At 38.5% G+C, this 26,331-nt stretch overlaps 1 protein-coding gene across 5 annotated transcripts in view; it reads left to right on the top strand.

Moving 5' to 3' along the window:
- The window catches only part of CA12 (carbonic anhydrase 12), a 90,277-nt gene that overhangs the window by 47,908 nt on the left and 16,038 nt on the right, over window positions 1–26,331 (top strand). For all 5 annotated transcript variants that reach the window (XM_007479543.3, XM_007479545.3, XM_007479544.3 and 2 more), the window contains exons 3-8: window positions 11,099–11,278; window positions 14,057–14,199; window positions 21,344–21,439; window positions 22,367–22,430; window positions 23,556–23,713; window positions 25,097–25,223. In XM_007479543.3, the coding sequence (XP_007479605.1) occupies window positions 11,099–11,278; window positions 14,057–14,199; window positions 21,344–21,439; window positions 22,367–22,430; window positions 23,556–23,713; window positions 25,097–25,223 (768 nt within the window). The remainder of the gene's footprint in view (window positions 1–11,098; window positions 11,279–14,056; window positions 14,200–21,343; window positions 21,440–22,366; window positions 22,431–23,555; window positions 23,714–25,096; window positions 25,224–26,331) is intronic.

The raw sequence follows: 26,331 nt of genomic DNA, 5'->3' as shown, positions 1-26,331 counted from the left end.
ACATTGAGAGTGAGACATAATGTGGTAGTAAAAAGAAAAGAAAACAAAACAAAACTGTTGGGTTTTTTTTGGGGGGGGCTGGGGGAGACCAAGTGTGCCTTTGTTCTAGATACCCTCCTCCTTCTGGGGCTGCCCTTTTTCTGGTCTCCTTCTCCCCTGTGCTGGAATCTTCCATATCTCAGTGTAATGGAGGCTTTGTGGGATAATCGACACTTAACTGCTTGTGGACTGACTAATGGTTCCTAATGCATCTCTGCCTGGGATAGCAGAAGAAGGAAATCACTAGGGGCTGATCAAGGGCTGCCCCTCTTTGGTAAGCCCTTGCCTTCTACTGGCCTATTTGGATTCATGAAATGACCGGAGTCATCACCCTAGGGAGCCTCTGGGACTAGTGAGCGTTTGCGAAACAAGCCCTCTTACAGCCTTCCTTCTTTCTGCTACCATGATCATGTACCACAGTTCTTGTCAACAGCCTCGTTTTTACCCTTTCCTGGCCTGCTTTGGAGATGCCAGCTGATATCCTGGCTTAGAGGGCAGATGCATCCCTAGTCTGGGGTTCTCTCTCATAGTCTCTGCATTTCCTCCCTTTGCTCCCGCCTTTGTGTGTCCTCCCTTCATTGTGTGAGTTACAACAGGCTCAATAAACAATAAAATCACACAACTAGAAATTGGCTACTCTCTGACTACAGCACAATATTGACCAAGTTGTATTTGTTGCCTCACCCCTGGATATCCAACAAAGAACATTTCAGAGCTGACTTGGGTTATTTGTTCTCTTTGTGACAAAACTCCAGCGACTTTGGCGCTGTCTCAGTTTCCTGCCCTTGGGTAGGAAACACTTGTAACTTGAGTGCTCTGGTAGCTTTGGCACACCTCAGGTAGTCCCATGAACATGATGGGTGCGGGGTGGGGAGACGTGAACTTTTCTAAAGTTTTGTCCTTGTCCTGGGACTTTAGTAAATGCTCAGGAAGTGTCTTGCTTTTGTTTGTAAGCCTTCAAAAATAGTAGGGTTTCAATCCCCAGTAATTCCTTCCTTCCTTCCTTCCTTCCTTCATCTATCCAGCTCTCTCTCTCTCCCTCTCTCTCCCCACCCCTCACCTCTCTCTTTCTTCCTCCTTTAACTCTTACTTTCTATCTTAGTACCATCTCCAAGGCAGTTGGAGTTTATATGTCTTGCCTAGGATCCTACAGCAAAGAAGTGTCCAAGGGCACATTTGAACTCAAGTCCTCCTGACTACAAACCTAGTACTGTATTCACTGATCCATATAGCTGTCTGATCTCATTAATTTCTTAGCCATCTTTTAAGAGAAAAACATTTATTGATACCTTTTGTTTTTGACACTATTTCCTGATATAATTCTGTCCCCAGCCCTCCCTAGCTGAACCTTTCCTTATAACAATGAAAAACAGATAAGCAAAATCAAGTGATAAAATGACTGTGTCTGAAAGCATATGTAACATTATACTCCCAGAGTCCACCACCTCTCTACTTCCTAGAGGGATATGTGCAATAAAACACAATTTGAACTGTTTTTCTGGGGAGTTTTTTTTTTCTGTACAATTCTGCTGTCTATTATATTCTTAACCCCTTTTGTAACTCCAAAATACTTTATATGACCCTCCACTATTGATGCAATCAATTAATCAACAAGCCTTTATGAGTAATTAGTGTGTTCCAGGCTCTCTGCTAAGCAACAGATATGCACAGGAAAAAAAAAAATCAGTCGCTGCCTTCAAAGAGCTCACATTCTTTTTTTTTTTAAATTTTTAAACATTATTTTATTTGGTCGTTTCCATACATTATTCATTGGAAACAAAGATCATTTTCTTTTCTTCCCCCCCCCCCCCACCTTTCCCTCTCCCATAGCCGACGCACGATTCCACTGGTTATCACATGTGTTCTTGACTCAAACCCATTTCCCTGTTGTTGGAATTTGCATTATAGTGTTCATTTAGAGTCTCTCCTCAGTCTTATTCCCTCCAACCCTGTAGTCAAGCAGTTGCTTTTCATCAGTGTTTTTACTCCCACAGTTTATCCTCTGCTTGTGGGTAGTGTTTTTTAGATCCCTGCAGATTGTTCAGGGACATTGCATTGATACTAATGGAGAAGTCCATTACCTTCGATTGTACCACAATGTATCAGTCTCTGTGTACAATGTTTTTTTGGTTCTGCTCCTTTCGCTCTGCATCACTTCCTGGAGGTTGTTCCAGTCTCCATGGAATTCCTCTACTTTATTATTCCTTTGAGCACAATAGTATTCCATCACCAACATATACCACAATTTGTTCAGCCATTCCCCAATTGACAGGCATCCCCTCGTTTTCCAATTTTTGGCCACCACAAAGAGTGCAGCTATGAATATTCTTGTACAAGTCTTTTTCCTTATTATCTCTTTGGGGTACAAACCCAGCAGTGCTATAGCTGGATCAAAGGGCAGACAGTCTTTTATCACCCTTTGGGCATAGTTCCAAATTGCCCTCCAGAATGGTTGGATCAATTCACAACACCAGCAATGAATTAATGTCCCCATTTTGCCACATCCCCTCCAGCATTCATTACTTTCCATAGCTGTCATGTTAGCCAATCTGCTAGGTGTGAGGTGATACCTCAGAGTTGTTTTGATTTGCATCTCTCTGATTATAAGAGATGTAGAGCACTTTTTCATGTGCTTATTAATAGTTTTGATTTCTTTGGCTGTGAACTGCCTGTTCATGTCCCTTGCCCATTTGTCAATTGGAGAATGGCTTGATTTTTTGTACAATTGATTTAGTTCTTCATAAATTTGAGTAATTAAACCTTTGTCAGAGGTTTTTATGAAGATTGTTTCCCAATTTGTTGCTACTCTTCTGATTTTGGTTACATTGGTTTTGTTTGTACAAAAACTTTTTAATTTGATGTAATCCATATTACTTATTTTGCATTTTGTAACTCTTTCTAATTCTTGCTTGGTTTTGAAGTCTTTCCCTTCCCAAAGGTCTGACATGTATACTATTCTGTGTTTGCCTAATTTTCTTATAGTTTCCTTCTTTATGTTCAAGTCATTCACCCATTTTGAATTTATCTTGGTGTAGGGTGTGAGGTGTTGATCTAAACCTAATCTTTCCCACACTGTCCTCCAATTTTCCCAGCAGTTTTTATGAAATAGTGGATTTTTGTCCCAAAAGCTGGGATCTTTGGGTTTGTCATATACTGTCTTGCTGAGGTTGCTTGCCCCCAGTCTATTCCACTGATCCTCCTTTCTGTCTCTTAGCCAGTACCAAATTGTTTTGATGACTGCTGCTTTGTAATATAGTTTGAGGTCTGGGACTGCGAGGCCCCCTTCCTTTTTATTTTTTTTTTCATTATTGCCCTGGATATCCTTGATCTTTTGTTCTTCCAAATGAACTTTGTTATGGTTTTTTCTAAATAAGTAAAAAAAATTTTTGGAAGTTCCATGTGTATGGCACTAAATAGATAGATGAGTTTGGGTAGAATGGTCATTTTTATTATATTGGCTCGTCCTACCGATGAGCAGTTAATGTTCTTCCAATTGTTCAAGTCTAGTTTTAGTTGTGTGGAAAGTGTTTTGTAGTTGTGTTCATATAGATCCTGTGTCTGTCTCGGGAGATAGATTCCTAAGTATTTTATTTTGTCTAAGGTAATTTTGAATGGGATTTCTCTTTCTAATTCTTGCTGCTGAGCTGTGTTGGAATTATATAGAAATGCTGATGACTTATGTGGGTTTATTTTGTATCCTGCAACTTTGCTAAAGTTGTTGATTATTTCGATTAGCTTTTTGGTTGAATCTCTAGGATTCTTTAAGTAGACCATCATGTCATCTGCAAAGAGCGATAATTTGGTCTCCTCCTTGCCTATTTTGATGCCTTCAATTTCTTTTTCTTCTCTAATTGCTACTGCTAGTGTTTCTAATACAATGTCAAATAATAGAGGTGATAATGGGCATCCTTGTTTCACTCCTGATCTTATTGGGAATGCATCTAGTTTATCCCCATTGCAGATGATATTAGCTGTTGGTTTTAGATATATACTGTTTATTATTTTTAGGAATGACCCTTCTATTCCTATGCTTTCTAGTGTTTTTAGTAGGAATGGGTGTTGTATTTTATCAAAGGCTTTTTCTGCATCTATTGAGATAATCATGTGGTTCTTGTTGGTTTGCTTGTTAATGTGGTCAATTATGTGGATAGTTTTCCTAATGTTGAACCAGCCCTGCATTCCTGGTATAAATCCTACTTGATCATGGTGGATGAGACTTCTGATCACTTGCTGGAGTCTTTCTGCTAGTATCCTATTTAAGATTTTTGCATCTATATTCATTAGGGAGTGATTGGTCTATAATTTTCTTTCTCTGTTTTTGGCCTGCCTGGCTTTGGAATTAGTACCATGTTTGTGTCATAAAAGGAGTTTGGTAGAACTCCCTCTTTGCTTATTATGTCAAATAGTTTGCATAGTATTGGGATTAACTGTTCTCTGAATGTTTGATAGAATTCACTGGTGAATCCGTCAGGCCCTGGGGATTTTTTCTTAGGAAGTTCTTTGATGGCCTGTTGGATTTCTTTTTCTGATATGGGATTATTTAAGAAAACTATTTCTTCTTCTGTTAGTCTAGGCAATTTATATTTTTGTAAATATTCATCCATATCACCTAGGTTGGTATATTTATTGCCATATAGTTGGGCAAAGAAGTTTTTAATGATTGCCTTAATTTCCTTCTCTATTGGAGGTGAGATCCCCCTTTTCATCCTTGATGCTGCTAATTTGCCTTTCTTCTTTCCTTTTTTTAATTAGATTAACCAGTACTTTGTCTATTTTGTCTGTTTTTTCAAAGTACCAGCTTCTAGTCTTGTTTATTAGCTCAATAGTTCTGTCACTTTCAATTTTATTAATTTCTCCCTTAATTTTTAGGATCTCTAATATGGTTTTCTTCTGGGGGTTTTTAATTTGTTCGTTCTCAAGTTTTTTGATTTGCATTTCCAATTCCTTGATCTCTGTCCTCCCTAATTTGTTAATATATGCACTCAGGGATATGAATTTTCCTCTAAGTACTGCCTTGGCTGCATCCCATAAGTTTTGAAAGGATGTTTCACCATTGTCATTTTCTTCAACGAAATTATTAATTGTTTCTATGATTTCTTCTCTAACTATCTGATTTTGGAGTATCATGTTATTTAATTTCCAATTCATTTTTGATTTGGCTCTCCATGTACCCTTGCCGATCAATATTTTTATTGCCTTGTGATCTGAAGAGCTCACATTCTAATGGGGGAAACAGCATGTGAATAGCTGTGTATTGCTAGGTCTACTGAAGCTCCTGCATGGGCTAGGTTACCAGCTAGTGGCGGATATACTGTTCAACCTGTTCCAGCCCCTGCTTCAATAGTAGATGATGCTAATAAGAGAAGGAATGAGGGTGGTAGTAATCAAAAACGTGTTATTTATTCATGGGAATGCTATATCTGGGGCTCCAATTATTAGTGGTACTAATCAATTACCAAAACCCCGAATTATAATAGGCATTACTATAAAGAAAATTATAACAAAAGCATGAGCAGTAACAATTACATTATAAATTTGATCATCACCAATAAGAGTTCCTGGTTGGCTCAGATGAGGAGGCTTAATGCAGTCCCTACTATTCCTGCTCAAGCACCAAATAGTAGATATAAAGTACCAATATCTTTATGATTAGTTAAAAAAAGTCAATGATTAATGAACATAGGTAAAATGACTGAGTCAAGCATTGAACTGTAAATTCAAAGACAGAGAATAGTAAACTCTTTTTACCATTAAATTGAGGCCGAAAGATTAGGCACTTAGCTGTTAACTAAGATAAAGTAGGATAAATACCTACCAGTTTAGTATAAAGCATATATATATATGCCCGGGGCTCTTCCACCTTTTTTTCTCTCAAGGCAGGAGAGACTATGCATTTAGTAAAGGCTAGGTGCTTTCACCTGCTTAAGGCTGATTTTGGCATATTATGCACACATAGTATAAATTAAGGAGGTAATCTCAGAGGAAGGGCCTGGAGCAAAAAAAGCAAGAGTATGAGTTCTGTCTCAAAGAAGGTCCAGAAGCCAGGACTGCAGCATGAGGAAGTTGAGCATTCCAGTCATTGAGCAAAGAAAGACCAAATCATATTTTCTTAGAGCATTGATCACAGATATGGAGGAGAAAGGAATTTTAGAGGATATCTATTCAATTCCTTCATCAAATATGTGAGAAAATTTGACATTTTGGAAGATTAAATGGAGGCCATGCAAGTAGTAAATGCATACCATAAACTATCTCCCTTTTTGTTACAATATTTGTGTCCCCTTCAAATCATTTCTCCATTTGAGTCACTAAGATGATCTTTAGGTATAGCCTTTTAGAACATTATTGGAGGAAGGCAGGGGATGAGAATTAGATATAATTCAGTAAATGAAATATTTTTAACCTCCTTTGTACCCTTTACTAAAAGGGCAGCTAGGTGGCACAGTGGAGAGCTGGACCTGGTGTCAGGAGGACCTGAATTCAAATCAAGCCCCAGACACTTCCTAGCTGTGTGACCCTAAGCAAGTCATTTAACCCTGTTTACCTCAGTTTCCTCATCTGTCAAAGATCTGGAGAAGGAAATGGCAAACCATTCCAGAATCTTTGCCAAAAAAATCTCAACTGGGATTACAGAGTCAGACAAAACTGAACAACAATAACAACAAATCCTTTACTACATGTTAGCAATGAATAATTTGCTACTGTTTATTAAGTGAGCTTTTCATTCATGCTTGAACAGCAGTCTCTGTCACCATGGCTGTGTGCCCATTTTATCCTTTATGAATAGTTGTCTTCTTTCTTCTGATAAAGATCTCACTTAGCCTGTAAGATGTACCTTTTTTGAGATGCCTCTGGCCTCCTGGTCTACATGATGTTTATTTGTTGTTGTTTTTTTTAACTCCTCTGATTCCCAGTTGTAAATCAGTCCCTGAAATAATGTTCCCCTGCAAACAAACACACTCCACACCCTCCTCCATGATTGCATTGTTTCAGGCCACAAGAATTTGAGAATGTCTTTAAGGCCACCCACTCTCCATGCCTGAAAGGCCTGATACAATGGAGTTGCAGTAAGCCTAGGATTTGGAGCCTTTGGAAAGAGAGACTGTGTGGGTATAATGGAAGAAGTCTTGGACTAAACCAGACCCCTAGCCCCCACTAACCAGAGACATAACCTTGGGTTTTTCTCTTTATATTTCCTGACTTCTTTCCTTACTTATAGAGTGAGAAGACTGATCTAGATGAACATCAAAGTCCTTTCCTGTTCCAGAATCCTATGAATAAGTACTTGATCACTCATTTAGAGAATGTGAATTTCAATAAACAACCCTGACATCCCTTCCAATAAATATGTTGTCTATGGTCTATTCACATCATCCCTTTTTCTGTAATACTAAGCAGGCTTCAGATCATAAAGGCTTGTTCCCAGCTCTAATAACGCCTACCGTGCATCCTTGTCTGTAATGCAACAAGCTACAACTTGCCACTTACTTGATACACTGGAAATGCTTCAAACCAAAAATCAACTGCAATTTAATTGTCATGGAAGATAATCTTTTAAATAGAGGCTTTAAATTCTTTAAAGACTTTCCCCTGCGGGAATAGGAAAATTTATATGAACTTGGTGACTGTTTATTTTCATTTCCAGAGAAGAGAACGTTACCTTTATAGTAGTATAAAGGATTTTTTAAAAAAAGTTTGTTCATTCCCAGTTATTACTTGCCACTTATCAGTGACAAGCATATTGTTTCAATGAGTTTTTAGTATTCTTCTTTCTCATTGTGGCTCAAACAAGGCCCTTAATCTTGAAATGTTATCATTATAATTATGTTATATTCTTCAAGCATCCACATGGTGAAGGACATTGTACTTGTTCCAAATAGCATATCTAAGGGCTTCTCTTTAATGAGATTAGAAGACACAAATAGCATAAAAATATATCTATGGAGTGGGGCAGCTAAGTAGTCCAGTGGATAGAAAGCCAGACCTGGAGATAAGAGGTCCTGAGTTGGAATATGGCCTCAGACACTTCTTGACTGTGTGATCCTGGGCAAGTCAACTTAACTCCCATTGCCTAACCCTTACCACTATTCTTCCTTGGAAGAGATATTTAGCATTGATTCTAAGATGGAAGATAAAGGCTTAAAAAAAAATATATATATATATAATATTAATATATATTAATTAGTATTAATATAATTAATATATATGTATTTATATATAAATAGAAATATGTATCAAATGTATATTTATACCCTTACTTTCCTTCTTAGAATATACATATATGGAATGTAGAATATATTATAATATATAGGATATACACATACCAGTCTACAAAGACTTTAAGGTCAGAGTAGAAGTTATCTAGACATTAGAATTCACAAGAAAGGCAGCCTCACTCAACCCAGCAAATCAATCTATTAGGAAGTATTTAAGTACCAGTAATGTACTAGGCTAGTGATAGTGAACCTTTTAGAGACCAAGTGCCAGGTGTGGCCCTCCTCCCTCCTTATCCCACACAGGGGAGGGAGGAAGCTCTCCCATTGGGCTGGGCAGAGGGGCAGATGATGTGAAAAAATGCCATCAGGCATGGTGGAGAGGGGGAGGGGAGCAGCTCCATCAGAGTCCCTCAGCCTTTCTAGTAATGACCTTGGGGCAGGAGGGGCATAGCTACATCCTCATAGAGAGTGCTCTGTGTGCCATCTCTGGCACTCATGCCATAGGTTCACCATCATTGTCTTAGGCTTTGTGCTAGGTATTGAGGATACAAAAATGAAAGTGACACAGACTCTGCCCTCAAGGAGTTTCTATTTAATCAAGGTGGACATAGAAGTATACACAAAATGTAGGATATCACCAAGTCTAAGACTACACTAAGACTTTAAAGATCTCCTATCCATACAAAATAAATTCAAGGTAATTTGGAAGAGGAAGTAGCTGATGAAAGGTGTCAGGAAAGGCTTTTAGAAAGTGGTGTATGGAACTGAGCTTTGAAAGAGTCGCTTTTGGAGGCAGAGGGGAAGAGAAAGTGATTTCTAAGCATGGGGGAGCCGATTGTGCAAAGAATCAAAAATGAGAGGTGGAATGAGAAGCTGCAAGGTGTCCAGTTTGGCTGGAACGTATCGGCAAAGAATCAAAAATGAGAGGTGGAATGAGAAGCTGCAAGGTGTCCAGTTTGGCTGGAACGTAGAGTGCACAAAGGGAAGAAATGTACTAAAAGGTCAAAAAGGAAGTTTGAAGCCAAGATGTAAAAGGCTGATTGTGCCAAACCCAGGTGTTTACATTGGATCCCAGAGTTAACTGGTGCTGCTTGAAGAGGGGAATGGTATGATCAGACTTGTGCCTTAGAATAATAATGTTGGCAGCTATGTGAAGGGTGGTTGGGAGATGGGAGAGACTTGAGGCAAGAGGACACTGACAGCAGTCCAGAAGACAGTTGACCAGTGTTTGAACTAGAATGGTTGTAAGTGTGAGTAGAGAGCAGAGGAAAGATACATTGGTAACTGATTAGATACATATGCTGAATAAGGATTCAAGGATTATTCTTAGTTTATGAATATGTGGGGCCAGAAGGATAATGGTGACCAAAGCTCACAGCTAATAGGAGTTCTTTCAGGCTCATTTCACTTTTGTCTTGGTATCTCCAGCAAGGAGCACAGTATCTGGTACATACTAAGGGAAAGGGATAGAAATAGATCAATTCCTTCCTTCCTTCCTTCCTTCTTTCCTTCCTTCCTTCCTTCCTTCTTTCCTTCCTTCCTTTTTAATAGCACCTACCTTGAAGGGTTGTTGTAAGGATCAAAAGAAATAATTGTAAAGGACTTAGCATAAAGTCTGGCACATAAGTGCTATATAAAAGCTATTATCATTGCTATCATTATATAGCATCATTGTGTCAAGCATTGTGGCAAGCACTTTACAAATATTATCTTATTTGATCCTTACAACATACTGTTAAGGTAGGTGTTATTATCTCCATTTTATAGAAAGGAAAATTAAGAGAGACAAGTGACTTGCCTAGGGTTATAAAATTAGTATTGGAAGCTATATTTGAACTCAGGTCTTCCTGACTCCAAACCTGGTGCTCTATTCACTATGCCACCAAGTTGTCTCAAGTAGACAGATTATTATAGTAGGTTGATTATTAAGAATACTAACATCAGATGATCTGGATTCAGTTCTTGACTGTCATTTATTGGCTGTGTGATGTTGGGATATTCAGTTAAATTTTAGGAACTTTGGTTTCCTCATCTATAATGGGATTAATATACAGAGTTATAGTGAAGACCAAATGAAATAATGTATGTGAAGTGCATTGTAATCATGAAGCACATGTAAATGTCAACTATCAATAGTGATTGGGTAGATTTTTATATATTCTGTCCTTAAATAAATAATCTGTAAAAAAGCTACAATATAAAAAATCAGCAGCTCTAGGTTTTCCCCCTCCCCAAAACCTTACCCTTTGTCATAGTATCAATTCTAAGACAGAAGAGTAGCAACCCTCATGCCACATGTGAATTCCCCACCTTACCCAATACAGGGGAGGGAGAAAGCACTCCCATTGGGCTGCTGGGCAGAGGGGTGGGTAATGGGAGAAATATCCTCAGGCACATGGAGAAGAGGAAGGGAGTAGCCCCCTCTGGCATATATACCATAGGTTTGCCAAACGGGACTAGGCAATCAGGCTTAAATGACTTGCCCAGAGTCACAGAGCTAGGAAATATCTGAGGCCAAATTCGAACCCAAGTCCTCTTGACTCTAGGCCTGGTGCTCTAGGGAGCACTGTGCTTATCTGGTTGCCTTGGCTCTGGTCTTTTAATGAGCAGGTATTGTAATCTGTGTAACCAAATTTCTGTAGGTGTTTCTGGTTTCCTCTTGTGTCCATCTTGCTAAATTCAGAGTCAGTGAGAGTTGGCTAACAGGAAATTAATCAGTTGAAAGCAGTTGTCTTTGAAGAATTTGCTCATTGGTTTCTTATACACAAAAAAGGAGAAATCATTCTGAAAGAAAAACTGGAAGACAATGATCAAAGTATGTCTGCTTTGTTTCTTCTTTCTAGGTGAAGATGGAGAAAAAGCCTGGTCAAAGTCCTTCCCTTCTTGTGGAGGGATGTTTCAGTCTCCTATAGATTTTCACAATGACATCCTTCAGTATGATTCTACCCTTTTACCATTAGTATTTGAAGGTTACAACATGTCTTTCAAAGAGCAGTTTATTCTGACTAATAATGGGCATTCAGGTAAGTTGGCTATTGTTACCCCCTTCACTTAATAATGTAGTGACCTCTTATTGGATGTAAATGTAATGTAAAAAAGATTTTATCCCGCCTGTGTGGGCTCTCTAATGGAGAATGACTTCTTATTATGGGCACTTCCCCAAGGACAATGCTGGACTCTTTACTCACCTTCTATCCCCCTCAACATCCAGACTAGTGGAACTCTTCAGAAACAATTCCACCATGTAGTCATGCAACCTAAGACTGGGTGAACAAAGAGCCAGTCAGATTGAAAGACTTTAAGAGTAAAAAAAACTTAATAGTATACACTTTGTGACTCATTGTATATCCAGAACATTCAATGTCTTGAAAACTGAGGCTTATGGCAAAGTTATTCCAAAAACGGACCACAGCTTCAGAATCTAATCTCGTAATATTGTCAGCAAAGTAACATGGCTTCTTCTTGGCCATGAGATGATTCTTCTTCCTTCTTTCTTCTTTCTTCTTTCTTCTTTCTTCTTTCTTCTTTCTTCTTTCTTCTTCTTCTTTCTTCTTTCTTCTTCTTCTTCTTCTTCTTCTTCTTCTTCTTCTTCTTCTTCTTCTTCTTCTTCTTCTTCTTCTTCTGCTTCTTCTGCTTCTGCTTCTTCTGCTTCTGCTTCTGCTTCTTCTGCTTCTGCTTCTGCTTCTGCTTCTGCTTCTTCTTCTAACAAATCATCTGTCAGTGTATCATTGAGTGGTGAGTAGAGTAGTTGAATGTTTCTCATGGAAGCAGTAGTTAGAAGTTATAGGTTGGGAGTTACAGATGTATTCAGCCCTTTGTTATTGTTGTTCATTTGTTCCATCATGACTGAATCTTCATGACTTCATGGATCATAGTGTGCCAGGTCCTTCTATCCTCCACTCTCCCTCAAAATTTGTGAAAGTAAACATTCATTGTTTCCATGCCACTATCCATTCATCTCATTCCCTGCTGTCCCTTTCTCCTTTTGCCTTTAGTCTTTCCCAGCATCAGGCTCTTTTCCACTAAGTCCTGTCTTCTCATCATGTGGTCAAAGTATTAAGTGTCAGCTTCAGAATTTGACCTTCTAGTGAATAATATGAATTAATTCAAGAATTGACTGATTTGATCTTGCAATCCAAAACTCTCAAAAGTCTTCTCCATCAGCATTATTTGAAAGCGTTCATTCTGTGGTGCTTTGCTTTCCTTATGGTCTAATTCTGTTTTTTTCCCCCTTTTTTATATTCTTACCTTCCATCTCAGAATCAATACTGTGTATTGGTTCCAAGGCAAAAGAGCAGTCAGGACTAGGCAATGAGGTTTAAGTGACTTATCCTTATGGTCTAATCCTTGCAGCTACACATTGCTACTGGAAAAAGTACTGCTTTGACTATATGAACCTTTGCTGGCAAGCTGATGTCTCTGCTTTTTAGAATGCTTTCCAGATTTGTCATAGTTTTCCTTCCAAGGATCAAACTTTTTATCCTGATTTTATTTGTAGAGTTGAAGAATCACTCTGTCCTCCATCCTTCACTGCTATGCCCCAGGCTCTTATCTAGGAGGATGTATTCATCATCAATCACTCAAAAAAATAAGATGAAATGAAGGAGTTGGACTATATGGTCTCTTAGTGTCCCTTCTGATACTGTATCTATGGTCCTATGAAACCCCAGGGATCCAAAAGACTCCTCTAGTACAATAAGGATGCAGTGATCATGACTCCATGGTGAGCTATGTAATCATTCTAAGGCCAGAAATGCTTCCTATTTCTTCTTCTTTTTTAGCATGAAAAGCTCAAATGATATGCTCGGTATTCACACCTTCTTAGAACCTCACTGGTCAGTCCAATCACCAACAGCATTGTATTACTGGAATTAATGTAATTAGCACCACCATTCTCCATTTCCCCTCCAGTGTTCTTCCCTGATGTCTACGTTCTTGGCATCTGCAAGGCTTTGGCTCTGTTTCACAGAAGTATACCTGCTCCACATCTCTACCAGCTTTGTGGCCATGAACAAATGGTTTCTAAAAGATGGATGTGGGTCTCCTACTGCTTACAGTTAGAATTTCATCAAGAATTATACCGTAGGGGGCAGCTGGGTAGCTCAGTGGATTAAGAGCCAGTCCTAGAGACGGGAGGTCCTAGGTTCAAATCTGGCCTCAGCCACTTCCTAGCTGTGTGACCTTGGGCAAGTCACTTAACCCCCATTGCCTAGCCCTTACCACTCTTCTGCCTTGGAGCCAATACACAGTATTGACTCCAAGACGGAAGGTAAGGGTTTAAAAAAAAAAAAAAGAATTATACCGTACTAGAAATTGCAGAATCTCTCAGGGAAGACAATGCCTAGTGTGGAACATTTCTATCCTCTGATTATACTGGTAACAGCAGCGGCAGTAACAAGAGAAGGGGTACTGTTTCTCAGTCACCCAGTTTGGATGACTTCCTGATACCAGGTCCTGGCTCCTTCTTCCAATCTGAGCTGCCTAATGAGAGTAAAGCTTAATTAGCCAGACGCTTAATTAAGAGTGTATTATATTACTGAGGTGCTAGACACGTAGATCAGTAAGCCCTCCTAAACTGTCCCATGAAATAAGTTCACCACAATCATCTGAATTTTACAAATGGAAAAATTCTGGCCCTGAGGGGTTTCAGAATTGGGCCAATCTACCAGGCTAAGAAGCCAAGGACTCTGATTCCCCAAGTCTCTTTATCTCTACTTACCTAGATCTCCGTGTTTTCTTATCTCCTTCTTAAACCCTCATTCTCTGAATTGGCACTAAGAACTCTATTGCTTTTTTCTCAGTGAAATTAAATCTGCCTCCAAACATGAACATTCAAGGACTGGGTTCCCGCTACACTGCAACGCAACTTCACCTGCACTGGGGCAATCGGAATAACCCCCATGGCTCTGAGCACACAGTGGATGGGAAGCATTTTGCAGCTGAGGTAAGTTAATGGGGAGGGAAGACAGAGACTAAGAAGATTCCTGCTGATCTGTGTCTGGCCTCTGCTGGGGTGTATGCTTAGGTGGTGATGGGTTGTGCTTATGGTAGTCATTATTTTATTATTTATTATTAGTATTGATTTAATTTATTAATTATATTATCTTAATATTATTTCCCCCTCCCCAATAACTGATTGGTTATCGAATAACAAGTAGAAGGTCTTGAGCAACAATCTAGCTCCAGTTGGAGGTATATGAAAATCTACTCTATTCCTTCCTCCCTACCCTTATCCCCCAATTAAGCTGAAATCTCTAGTGGATGTGCTGGGAGCTTGCCCTGATGACTTCATATGACTAATTAAAAATCAGGTTTGGATAAAAGGAGGAGACACCATCAACCAGACCGAGCAAGCATCAGTTTTTCTTCATTTTAATTACTTTGAACTCTATCTACTAGTTAAATAAATTTCTCCCAGTGATTGCTTTGTGGAGGTTTGTGATGTGCCCATTTCCCAGCAGGGCAATGGAGACGTGTTACAATCTTTCAAGGTGCCCAGATCGGTTTGGACTCCTTTGGAGAATGTGGAGGCAGGGACTCTGTGTTTTATTATCCCCATCTCAAAGATGAGCATACAGAGGCAGAGAAAGATTAAGAAACTTGGCCAAGCATACCCAAGAAAAGTCAGCCAGCCCGCATTTATTAAACGCCTACTATGCATCAAGCACTGTGCTGAGCATTGGGGATACAAAGGGAGACAAAAGGGGGCAGTTGTCTGGCTCAGTGGATAGAGAGCCAGGCCTAGAGGCAGGAGGTCCTCAGTTCAAATATGGCCTCAGATACTTCCTAACTGAGTCACTTAATTCCTGGGCAAAGTCACTTAATTCCCATTGCCTAGCCCTTAGTGCTCTTCTTTCTGCCTTGGAATCAATACATGGTATTGGTTCTAAGACAAAAGGTAAGAGTTTGAAAAACAAAAACAAAGATGGACAAAAAGCAGTCCCTGCTGCCAAGGAGCTTAACATTCTAACAAGGTGCTCTTTCCACCACCTCCTGCTGTCCCTCCTACCCCAGAAGTGGCGGGTTCAAATCCCACCTCTGCCACTTACGACTCATGTGGTCTTGAATAGGTATCTTCCTTTCTCTGAGCTTCTGTATCTGTATGTAAAATAAGGGCCTTTAAGATTCCTTCCAGCTCAGAGTCTATAATGATTCATTGAAAATGGTGATGAACTCCTAGTATCACATTAGACACAAATGGTCCCCATTACCTCTGCATTCTATAATTCTATCACCCAGCATCATAAAAATTAGCATCTCCAGCCCAGAATAGCCCATTACCATGCCAGGCTGTTCAGGAGTGTGCTATCAACCTGTTTATTTATTGGAGCATTGGTAATGTAGAGCTTAGCAATGGGGGCATGGCGGGGGATGAGCTCCACCTCTGTTTTTTCTCTCTACTCTCTACTATATCACAACTGAGTTTCATTGTTTTTTTTTAATTTCAATTCTTTGTTTGTTTGTTATATTAAAATCCCCACGTAACTTCCTCTCTCTTCCCCATTCGAGCAGACATCTTTTGACAAAAGCTATGCACATATCTTACTTATTTCTATTTCTCAGTTCTTTCTCTGGAGGTGGATGTTCTTTAGAGAAAAATAATGAACGAACGAACCAGAATATCAAAGGGAAAAACACACAAAACCCCTTTAAACTCTGGTAGAGGAATTCATGTTCTCTGCTTGGAGTTCACTCAGTTCTACTGTGTGGGTAACCCTGATGTATAAATCCACAGAGAATGGGAGGAGGGGCAGAGCATTATTCCTTTAGTGACAACTGTGTAATTGTTGGCTTTCTACTCCCCTTTTTCGTTTCCCTGGGCCGGAACCCAGGGGAGCAGTTCTGAATGTTTCTGGTGCGCTACAAGGCGATAAATACCCCAGATGGGGCAGTGGATTCCACGGTGAATAATTACATGTCGATTCTGCGCTGTTCATAACCGCTAAATGGTTTCATGTCTCAGGCTAATTATAGGTCTCCTTCCAAGGAAGGTGGGGATCATTCTGGACCTGATAGGATGAGACTATTAGAAGCTCGCACATTTTCCTGCCCCTTTCTGAATCTCATACACTGCAATTATTTCCAGCTAATTGTCAATTGTCGAGTGGAGACTTCCCTTCCCCAGGGGAATGGAAGGAGGCTGGGGTACAGGTAGGAATTAGTGTAGAGGCAAGTTGTAGATCATTCCAGTGGCTTTTCTTTCTGTCATGAAGGCTCATGTTCCAAAAGATGGATAAAGGCAGCCACAAATTCTCAAAATGGAGAAGTCATTTTTAGGTTGACTATATAAATATAAATGTTAATATATAACATAATAATAAAATATAAATTAATAAAATAAATAAATATATAGATCTGCAAATACATATACATACATAGACACCTGTGTGTATATACATATATACACCCATACAGGCAAATCAAAATTACATATAAAATATGTATTTATATGAAGAAGTTTGATAAAGGGAAGCACTGTGGTGTAGTGGGAACATTACTGGATTTGGAATCAGGAGAGCTGAGTTTAAATCCTAGATGGGACACTTACTAGCCAAGTGACTGTGGGCAAGTTATTTTGCTTCTCTACATTCCAATTTCCTTATAAATAAAAGGAAGAAGATCAATTTTATGCTATTTTCCCTTACAGTAGTTACAGTAGGACAAAATACTTTAAATTTTTTGCACATAGAAAATTTAATTGGGGTTAGAGCCAAGACACTGTGACAGCTAAAGATAACAAATATATACCTAATACTAAGGAAATTTCTTTCTTAATTAGCATTCTGAGTGGCAAACAAGTCTCAGAAACATTTAATTTTAACTGTTAGTTACATGTCAAAATGTCTTTTATGATCAAGTTTATCTTTTTTCTCAAAAATTTTAATTTTTATCAAATTATTATATATGGTAATGTCATGTATAATCATATGCAAATATTATCATATTATTTAAACTTAAGGTTTTTTTCTCCCAAAGTATTTTTCTTTTTATTTTTTTTCAGTTACATGAAGAAAGTTTTTGCCAATTGTTTTCTGACATTTTAGGATTCAGATTTCCTCTCTTCCTCCCTTCCCTATCCCCTTCTCCCAACACAGTGAATAGTGTGATACAAGTTATACCAATCAAGCTTATCTTTTTAAAAGTACTTTTAAACGGGCTCAAAAAATGATGAAATATAGCAACAGGACCTTAAGTGTCCTTGCAATTCAGACACAGGGCAGCTAGGTGGTTCAGAGTCAGGAAAACCCAAGTTAAAATCTGGCCTCAAATATTTACTAGTTGTGTGACCCTGGGCAAGTCATTTAATCCTGTTTGCCTCAGGTTCTTCATCTGTAAAATGAGCTGGAGAAGGAAATGGTAAACCACTCTAGTATCTTTGCCAAGAAAATCCCAAATGGGGTCATGAAGAGTTAGACATGAACACTAAGAAAACCCAAATGGGTTCAGAATCGGAGAAAGTGAAACAACTGAACAACAAACAATTCAAATATCCTAAGGCACAGAAGGGGTTAAATTATTCTCTATCTCATCCCTTTGCCCCTCAAGAGTTGTTTTAGAAAAGGTCATATCGATGATATGGAGTTAAAGAGTATATTTTATCCCTGACTTTATTTAGGAGAACTACTTGGTCCAGAAATTTGATTGCTGTTTGGGTGACCAAAAAAGGACACATAAGTCACTAATTAAGGATTGCAAACTTTTGTTATATGTTAACCTGAAAAGCAGATTTATATCCAGAAAAGAACCTTCAGACCAAAAGGCTGATCTGTTTAGCTAGCTCAATTACAAACTTTTTTTTGTTTGGGGCAGCTAGGTAGCTAGTGGATAGACCACCAGGCTTGGTGTCAGGGGTCCTGGATTCAAATGTGACTTCGGGCATTTCCTAACTGTGTGACCCTGAGCAAGTCCCTTAACCTCAGTTTCCTGGCTCTTGCTGCTTTTCTTAGAATTAAGACAAGAAGGTAAGAATTTAAAAAAAAAACTTTTTTAGCTTTGGTTTTGTTCTTTTTACTGGCTGCACAGGATTAGATTAAGAAAATTGGGCATCTGGAAAGATACGATGGGAACATTGCCCCTGGAACACTGGGAGGTGGTCAAATGGAGTAAATGATATATATCACATGGACTATTTCCTGAAAGTAGCTCTCTAAACTATTAGATACAATCTGCCTGGAACGTGTCAGACAAGCTTCTTGCTCCAATGCCTTTCCTTTAAGATTACCTTCATTTATCTCAGACATCCATACTTATTTGCACACTGTCTTCCCCCCATTTGATTATGAGCTCCTGGAGGGCAGGCACTGTTTTTGTCTTTTTTTCTAACACCTCACACACTCCCTGTTGTAGTGATAAAAATAAAAGCCTGATGGACTGACCTTAAAGAACTATATAAATATTACTCTTAATGGCAATTCCTCCTTAAGGGAAACCTAATCTTCATCAATAAATTCAAGCAAAGATTATTTCCAAAATTAAAAATTCCTGATGCCTATTAGCAGATTCTCATCTGAGCCCCAGATCTTATCTAAATACTATTAATATTAAGTAGTATAATATTCACAGAGTGGGAGGTTTATTGAGCCACCCAGGAAAGGATGCAGGACCCAAAACTAACCAGAGAAATCCCAATTTTAAAAAAAGCAGTGGCTTCAGGCACTTCTTAACTGGGTGACCCTGGGCAAGTCACTTAACCCCCACTGTCCAGCCCTTACTCTCTTCTGCCTTAGAACCAGTACACAGTATTGATTCTAAGACAGAAGGTAAGAGTTTAAAAAATAAAATAAAATAAATCTTGTGGTTTTTAAAAGATTCCTCTATTACAAATATGAATAATATGGAAATAGGTTTTGGGTAATAAGACATATATAAACCAGTAGAATTGCTTGTCAGCTCTGGGAGGGGGGCACAGAAGAGGGAAGGGAGAGAACATGAATCATGGAACCATGGGAAAATATTCCAAAAATTAATAAATAAAATAATGTGGGGGGGGAATCAAGAAGTAAGCCTAATGAAGGAATCAAGCCCAAAAGAAATTGAGTATTGTTATTTTTTCATGTGTGGTGGTTTTTCTTTTTAAATGAAATCCTTTAATGGTATTAACCCAGAGTGTAATTGCTGTAGTCAGAAGTTTCTGTTCCCTTAGCCCAGTGAACCAAAGCAGTTAGGACACTTTTGCCAAATCAAGAAGAAACAGAGCTGAGCTGATCTAGGGCTTTGCCACAGGCTAAGTCCTGCACAGGGAAGGTATTTGAGGTAACCAGACCAAGGAGAAAACCGCTTCTCTCCTGTGTAAGTTGACCCATAGGAAAGAGGTAATTTGGGGCATTTAGGTGGTACAGTGGATAGAGTGCCAGATCTAGAGTCCAGAAGACCCATCTTCCTGAGTTCAAATCTGGCCTTAGACACTTAATAACTGTGTGACTCTGGGCAAGTCACTTAACTCTTTTGGTCTCAATTTCCTCATCTGTACAATAAACCAGGGAAGGAAATTCCAAACCACTCTAGGATCTTTGCCAAGAAAACCTCAAAATGGAGTCATGAAGAGCTGGACACAATTGAACAACAAAAACGTTTTTTAAAGTTTCATTTAGAATAATATGGAAATAGATATCAAGTGATAACAGTGGAACTGCTTGTCAGCTCTGGAGGGGGGAAGAAGAGGGGAGGGAAAGAAAATGAATCATGGAAATATGGAAAAACATTTTTAAAATAAATTTAAAAAATTTTAAAGCCAAAAAAATTAAGTTTCATTTATTTTTTTTTAATTTAGGGAAGATGAGGTCAAATGTTCTCAAAGACTCAAACTATTAGAGCTAGGAGGTATCTTAGGGGCCCTTTAATCCAATGCTATTATGATAAAAGTAATTAGCACTTGTATAGCACCTTAAGGTTTGCAAAGCACTTTCCATGTTATCTCAGTAGGTCTTCACCACAGCCCTGCAAGGGAGGGAGCTGCGGTTATTATAGCCATTTAACCCATGAGAATGCTGAGGTCAGTCATTCACCAAGCAGCTTTTAAGCTTTTTACCTACTCTAGATAGGCACTGTGCTAAGTACTTAGGACTCAAAGAAAGGCAGATGCTGGCTGCCCTTCTGGAGTGGAAGAGACAAACATCAAACAGCTTTGTATAAACAAGATACATAAAGGATAAACTGGAGATAATCATCAGAGAAAAGGCACAATGTATGTTAAGGGGAATTGTTAAGGAGGCATGTGTGTGGGGAGAGGCAATAAATAAATAACTTGCTCAGGCTCACACAGCTCAGAAAGTGTGAGTTGGGATTCAAACACAGGACTTCCTGACTCCAAGGACAATATTCTCCCTACCACCTCACTTTTTCTACATTCTACTTATCCAGTTTTAAAATTGAAATCAAGAAACATTATATTTGCTGAATATAACCTCTATACTCACATAAAATTTCTGCATTAGAGCCAATTAGAGTGAGATGCAGAGAGGAGGAAAAAGATGGGAAAATACTCAGAGACACAATTTCAATGTTTGCCAAAGCCTTAAGAGGCAAAAATCCAAATAATTTACTAATATCAATTTTTGTGGAAAATAATCTTGATGATAATTGTGAATAAAATGCAGCCACAAAGAAGGTAAAATTCTCAGAATAGACATAAAAATGTGTTTTGTTCATTTTAATAGGGAAAATATTTTTCCCACTGGAAATTACAAAATGTTATAGTTCATTTTATGAAGAAAATATTTTTCATAGAGTAATATCCTATTTCTGTGGCATCTTAGAATATTGTTGATAAAGACTTAAACTCTTTTAAAACTGTGTTTTCATAGCTTACAAGCAAAATACTGGCTTTGTAAGCTGAGTGAAAACAAACTGATGGTTGGAGGGTTCTTATCTCAGTCCTTGAGCATTTCTGGATTAAGTGGTATTCCGGAGTGACTGAACTTGAAGGGACTACATAATAAACAGAGTCGTGCCATGGGATCAAAAATACCTAATCATAGCCTGAAGAAAGGAATTTCTCCAAAACGGTTTAGCTTTTACAAGACTTCTTACAGGAACAAAAGTTGTATGTTCTCTAACACTGACATTTTGGCTTTTTCTCTCCATTATAGTTACATATTGTCCATTATAACTCGGACAAATACCCTGATGTGGTCACAGCTAGGGACGAGCCAGAAGGACTAGCTGTTCTGGCTGTTCTTATTGAGGTAAGAAGCGTCACTGGAGCCCTCCCCTGCCATCTTTTAGTTTAAAGAGTTTTCAAATGTGGTATCAAGTACAAATAAGAGCTGAAATTTGTCAATTTTGCCTCTGAACTCCTACCTCAGAGGTTCAGTTGGCTGTGTTGTATGTTCTTCAGATACAAAAGGCCTATGTGACGTAGAAGATACTCTCTTTTGAGAAGATTCTCTCAGTCTGAAAGTACTAACATTTTCTTTTGTGGGGGAGCTCTAGCAGTAACAATTTTATCCTTTTATACTGGCGAGGTAGAGTAAGGGAAGCAGGGAGAAGATTAAATGGAACTTTACTGAGACCTCTTAAATAGGAAGTTATTAGATGAATTTTAGTTCTGGGACATTTAGAAGAAGCCCAAACCTTCAAGTTCTGAGTTAGATTTTCCTCTTGGTTGCCATTTTTACAGCATTATAGTAAAGTAAAGCAGTGTGATTTAGCACTGAGTAGAGTGCTTTAGAAACACCAAGGATAGTGACTTGTGAAGGGAAGCAGAATGGCAGGAACTCGGTGGCAGTGCTTTAGTAATCAAAATATCTCATATAATGACCCCCCTAATTGTTCTATCAAAGTGGATCTTTCGGGAGATCAAAGCTGCTAAGAAAAAGCTTAAATGACTAATGACTGGGAATTTCCTCTAATCCAGTAGTTAACCTGAAGTCCATAAATATATTTTGATAATTGTATTTCAATGCTGCTGGTTTTATATGTGAACTTGTGTATTTTATTGAATATGTATTTAAAAAACATCCTGGGGTCCATAGACTTCACCAGACTGCCCAAGGGGTCCCTGATACAAAAAAGGGTAAGAAACCCTGCTCTGACCTGATAATTTACACTCCTCCAGCCGGAATCTTCCTTCCATCCATCCAAGTAGCTCAACCATGTCCTATGTATTGCAGATTGGTTCCTTCAGTCCCTCTTATGACAACATCTTCAGCCACCTTCAAAATGTTAAATACAAAGGTAAGTGGACCAAGGATCATCTGTTTGATCCTTCAGTTTTTTCTGGGGGCAGAATGTAACCACCTCTGTATGACATTAAGAAAAATTCAGGTGGCTCCATCCTGGTTCAGAAGCTTGCAGACAACAGGCAGGGGCAGATAATTTCAGAGGCAGAGAAACAGACAAAGCTGGTAGACCCTGTCTACACTCAAAGGGCTTACATTCTAAGGAGAGAAGAAGGAGAGAAGACAATACGTGATGGGGAGCTGGAAATGGAGAAAGGAGAGAGACGCAGTTTGATGAGGAGGTGACAGGGAGGGACATAGAGGTCTGGTTCCTTATAAGATCAAGGAAAAGCTCATCTGTCAGAACTTGAGTACTGGGACAGAATCCAATGTTGTGGTGAGCAGGAGAAGTCTGAAGGGTGGGCAGTGAGGCAATGGTGAGTTTGTGAGATTGTGGAGAGGCAGATGCAAAGCACAGCAAATAGCAGCAGTGTCAAACTCAGACAGAAACAAGGACCATTAAACCCTACATCATCATCCCTGCTGGCCATGTAGTGACATTATCTGTTTTTATTATATTTTTATTTATTTGGTTATTTATTGATTTATATATTTTATTGATTTATTTATTATATTTTATCTATTTATTTTATTTAAATATTTCCCAATTACATTTTATTTTGGCTGGGGTGAAACTTGGGAATGTTGAGGGCGCTTATGGCCTTCTGGCTCTGGTTTTTGACATTTCTGCTGTATAAGTGTATTAGATTCAGAGTCAGATACCCAGGTTTAAATCCTGCCTCAGATAATTATTAGTTATGTGACTTGGGCAAGTCATCTAACCTCTATGAAACTCAGTTTCTACATTTGTAAAATGGAAATAATAATAGGACCTATTATACAGGGTTGTTATAAGGATGACATGATATAATTTGTGATCTAGTTTGCATTTGCAAATTGTAAAGAGCTGTATAAATGCCAGCTATCATTAGGAAGTTAGTGGTAAATTTTGGGGGCAGTCAGCAGCGATAGAGCAGGTAATGGAGACTGAAATATGTCCAGGGTATTATCAGAAGAACATTTCTATAAATTGTGGAGATGCTGATACCAAACTCCCCCTCCCTCACTGTGTTTTCTTCAGATCAGAAAGTTCAAGTTCCAGGTTTTAATATCCAAGACCTTCTTCCTGAGAACGTACATGAATACTACCGCTATCAAGGTTCTCTGACCACTCCGCCTTGTTCCCCCACTGTGCTCTGGACTGTTTTCCGAAACCCTGTCCAAATCTCCAAGGAGCAGGTAACTTAGGTGCCCCTCTAGGGCGTATGCCACGCTTTAGTTTTTAGCAGACTAAGATATTTCATCATTTGCATAAGTTAATGAAAATCATAGTAAAATCAGAACAACACACTTGTGTCTCTCTTTTTTCCTATACACAAAAGTGGTATTAGGAGCAGAAAAAACAAAAACGAGAATCACAAATGCTTATCAGAGTATGTCTTTTTTTTTCCCCTCTCAGTAACTCTCAATTCTCTCAGTAACAATTCTTAAGAAGGAATAAAGAAAAGGAAAATGTTATTAAGTGGATCCTATAGAGAAACAATAATTTCACAACTTAAAAAATTCCTTGAAAGAGGTTGCACAATTTTCATAGGTTCGTGAAATCTTATATAATTGACAAGCAGAATTCTTGTGTCCAGTGGTAACAAATTCTTTGCCCAAAAAAAACCCCAAATGGGGACACAAAAAATGGACATGAATGAAACCATTAAATGACAAAAATGTTAAAGTAAAAAAATATTTATAGCTGCTCTCTTTGTGGTGACAAAAGATTGGAAAACAAGGGGATGCCTTATTTGTTACAATTCTGGATTTTCTGTCCTTTAAATATAGGTAATGCAGAAGAGTCAAGTTTGAATCCTGCCTTAGACATTCACCAGCTATGTGACTTTTAGAAAATCAATTAGTTTTGGTCCTCAGTTTCCTTATCTGTAAAATGAAAGGGTTAGACTTGTTGACTGACTGTTAATGTCCCTGGTAGATCTAAATCCATTATCTTATAATTTTATAACCAGAGTATATTCCTCCATATCACCTAAAACCATACATATTCAGATCTCATTTAAACTATAAGAAGTCATAAAATAGAAAATGATTATAAAATAGAATATTTATATAAAACTATTATAAGATATATTTATATATGATATATAAAATAAACAAATATTCTAAACTATTGAAAAATCAATTCTTCTTGGAAAGTATAGTAGAGATGAGAAAACAAGTAGAGGGTCAAATCAATAATGATTTTTGGTGAGACAGAGGAACAGCCAAGTGTTAGAGGGGCAGAAAATAGACCTTTGCTTTTCTAAATTGAAAATACTTGCTTTTGAATCAATCTTCCACAATACACTACTCTGGAGAGCAAGTTGTTTTCCTGAGCCTCTCAGGGCTTCCTCACTGGAAGATCCTCAGTACTCAATATTAGCTTGAAGGGCAGAGTTGGTAAGAGTTAGAAGAGTAGATATCCTCCTTCTTATTTCTAGTTCTAGCTTTGAAAGAGGACATCCATGTTCAAACAAGTGCCCAAGAGATCTGAAGAAGGAAAGCCTGTGTTTCTTTGCTCCTTGTTCCTCACAGTAGCAGTAGAAGTTGAGAATGTGTGTCTCTTCCCCCTTGCAGCTGCTGGCTCTGGAGACAGCTCTATATTGCACCCATATAGATGACCCCTCACCTCTGGAAATGGTCAACAATTTCCGAAGAGTCCAAAAGTTTGATGAAAGGCTTGTACGTGTCTCCTTCCACCAAGGTAATGTGATGTAGCTTTTTTCAGTGGGGGAGGAGAGGAAGGGAGAATGATGGAGAGACCTCTCTTCTCAGGGAGGCAAAGAACCTGTTGTTTCCACAGCTGTCTGACTTCATTAGAAGATGAACTAAGAAAAGTAGGATTGGCTTAGTAGACTTTTCTGAACCCTGAGAAACAATTTTGTGAAGCCCTAGCAAACTTGAAATTTCCCCTTCTTTTCTCTCAATTGCTCACCTTCCAGTTGTGTTAATAGAGCATCAATCAGGAATTCCAAATAAATAACCCAAGACTTTCTTAGGTAGTTCAGAAGGGAGCCTTTCTTGGGTTGCCCCTAGTCTCAAGGACTGACCCTTGAAGCCATTGTTCTGCCATGGAAATCTAAGGAATTCTTTTAATTCATGAGATATTAACAAAATGAAGGCTGACTTTTGATTTGAGATTCTTGCTTTCTGCCCCATATTCCCTTCTGGGGCTGCCATCACCATCAGCTGAGATTCACTACCATCTCTTCCACAATTCGTGTTTGAGTGCTCACGGTGTACATGGTGCTAGCAGGTTGAACATAACCCATAGTAAAGATGTTAATAATATTTATCAGGGTCCTTCAAATCAACAAAGCTCATCATCCGCTGCCTTCTTGCCAAATTTCCTTAGAGCTCCTTCACAAGCATATGCATGCTTAAAGACATATATCTCAACTTAAGGGAACTTAATTGTTTTTACTTCTCATGCTATAATGAAGAAGAACTGAGTTCGGTTTTTTTAAGCATCCAACCATAATGTCCAAGCTTAATGGAAGTCTAAAACCGAGACTCCTGGGCCTTTTTGTTGTTGTTGTTGTTGTTGTTGTTGTTGTTGTTGTTGTTGTTGTTGTTGTTGTTGTCTTAGACCACTTTGGCAGTCTGGTAAAACCTATGGAACCCTTCTCAATTTTTTTAATGTATAAAATATGAATCCACAAAATTATAAAGGAAACCAATTCTATTGAAATACAGTGGACAAAACATTAAGAAAAATGCAAATTCGTAGATTCCAGGTTAAAAATCCCTGCCCTACCAACACCTACCCTCCCTGACTCATATCCTGCAGCTTCTGAGAGATCATTGATGTA

Source organism: Monodelphis domestica, chromosome 1, assembly GCF_027887165.1.
Source record: "Monodelphis domestica isolate mMonDom1 chromosome 1, mMonDom1.pri, whole genome shotgun sequence".
Classification (NCBI taxonomy): domain Eukaryota; kingdom Metazoa; phylum Chordata; class Mammalia; order Didelphimorphia; family Didelphidae; genus Monodelphis; species Monodelphis domestica.
This window is presented reverse-complemented; position numbering and strand designations above follow the sequence as displayed.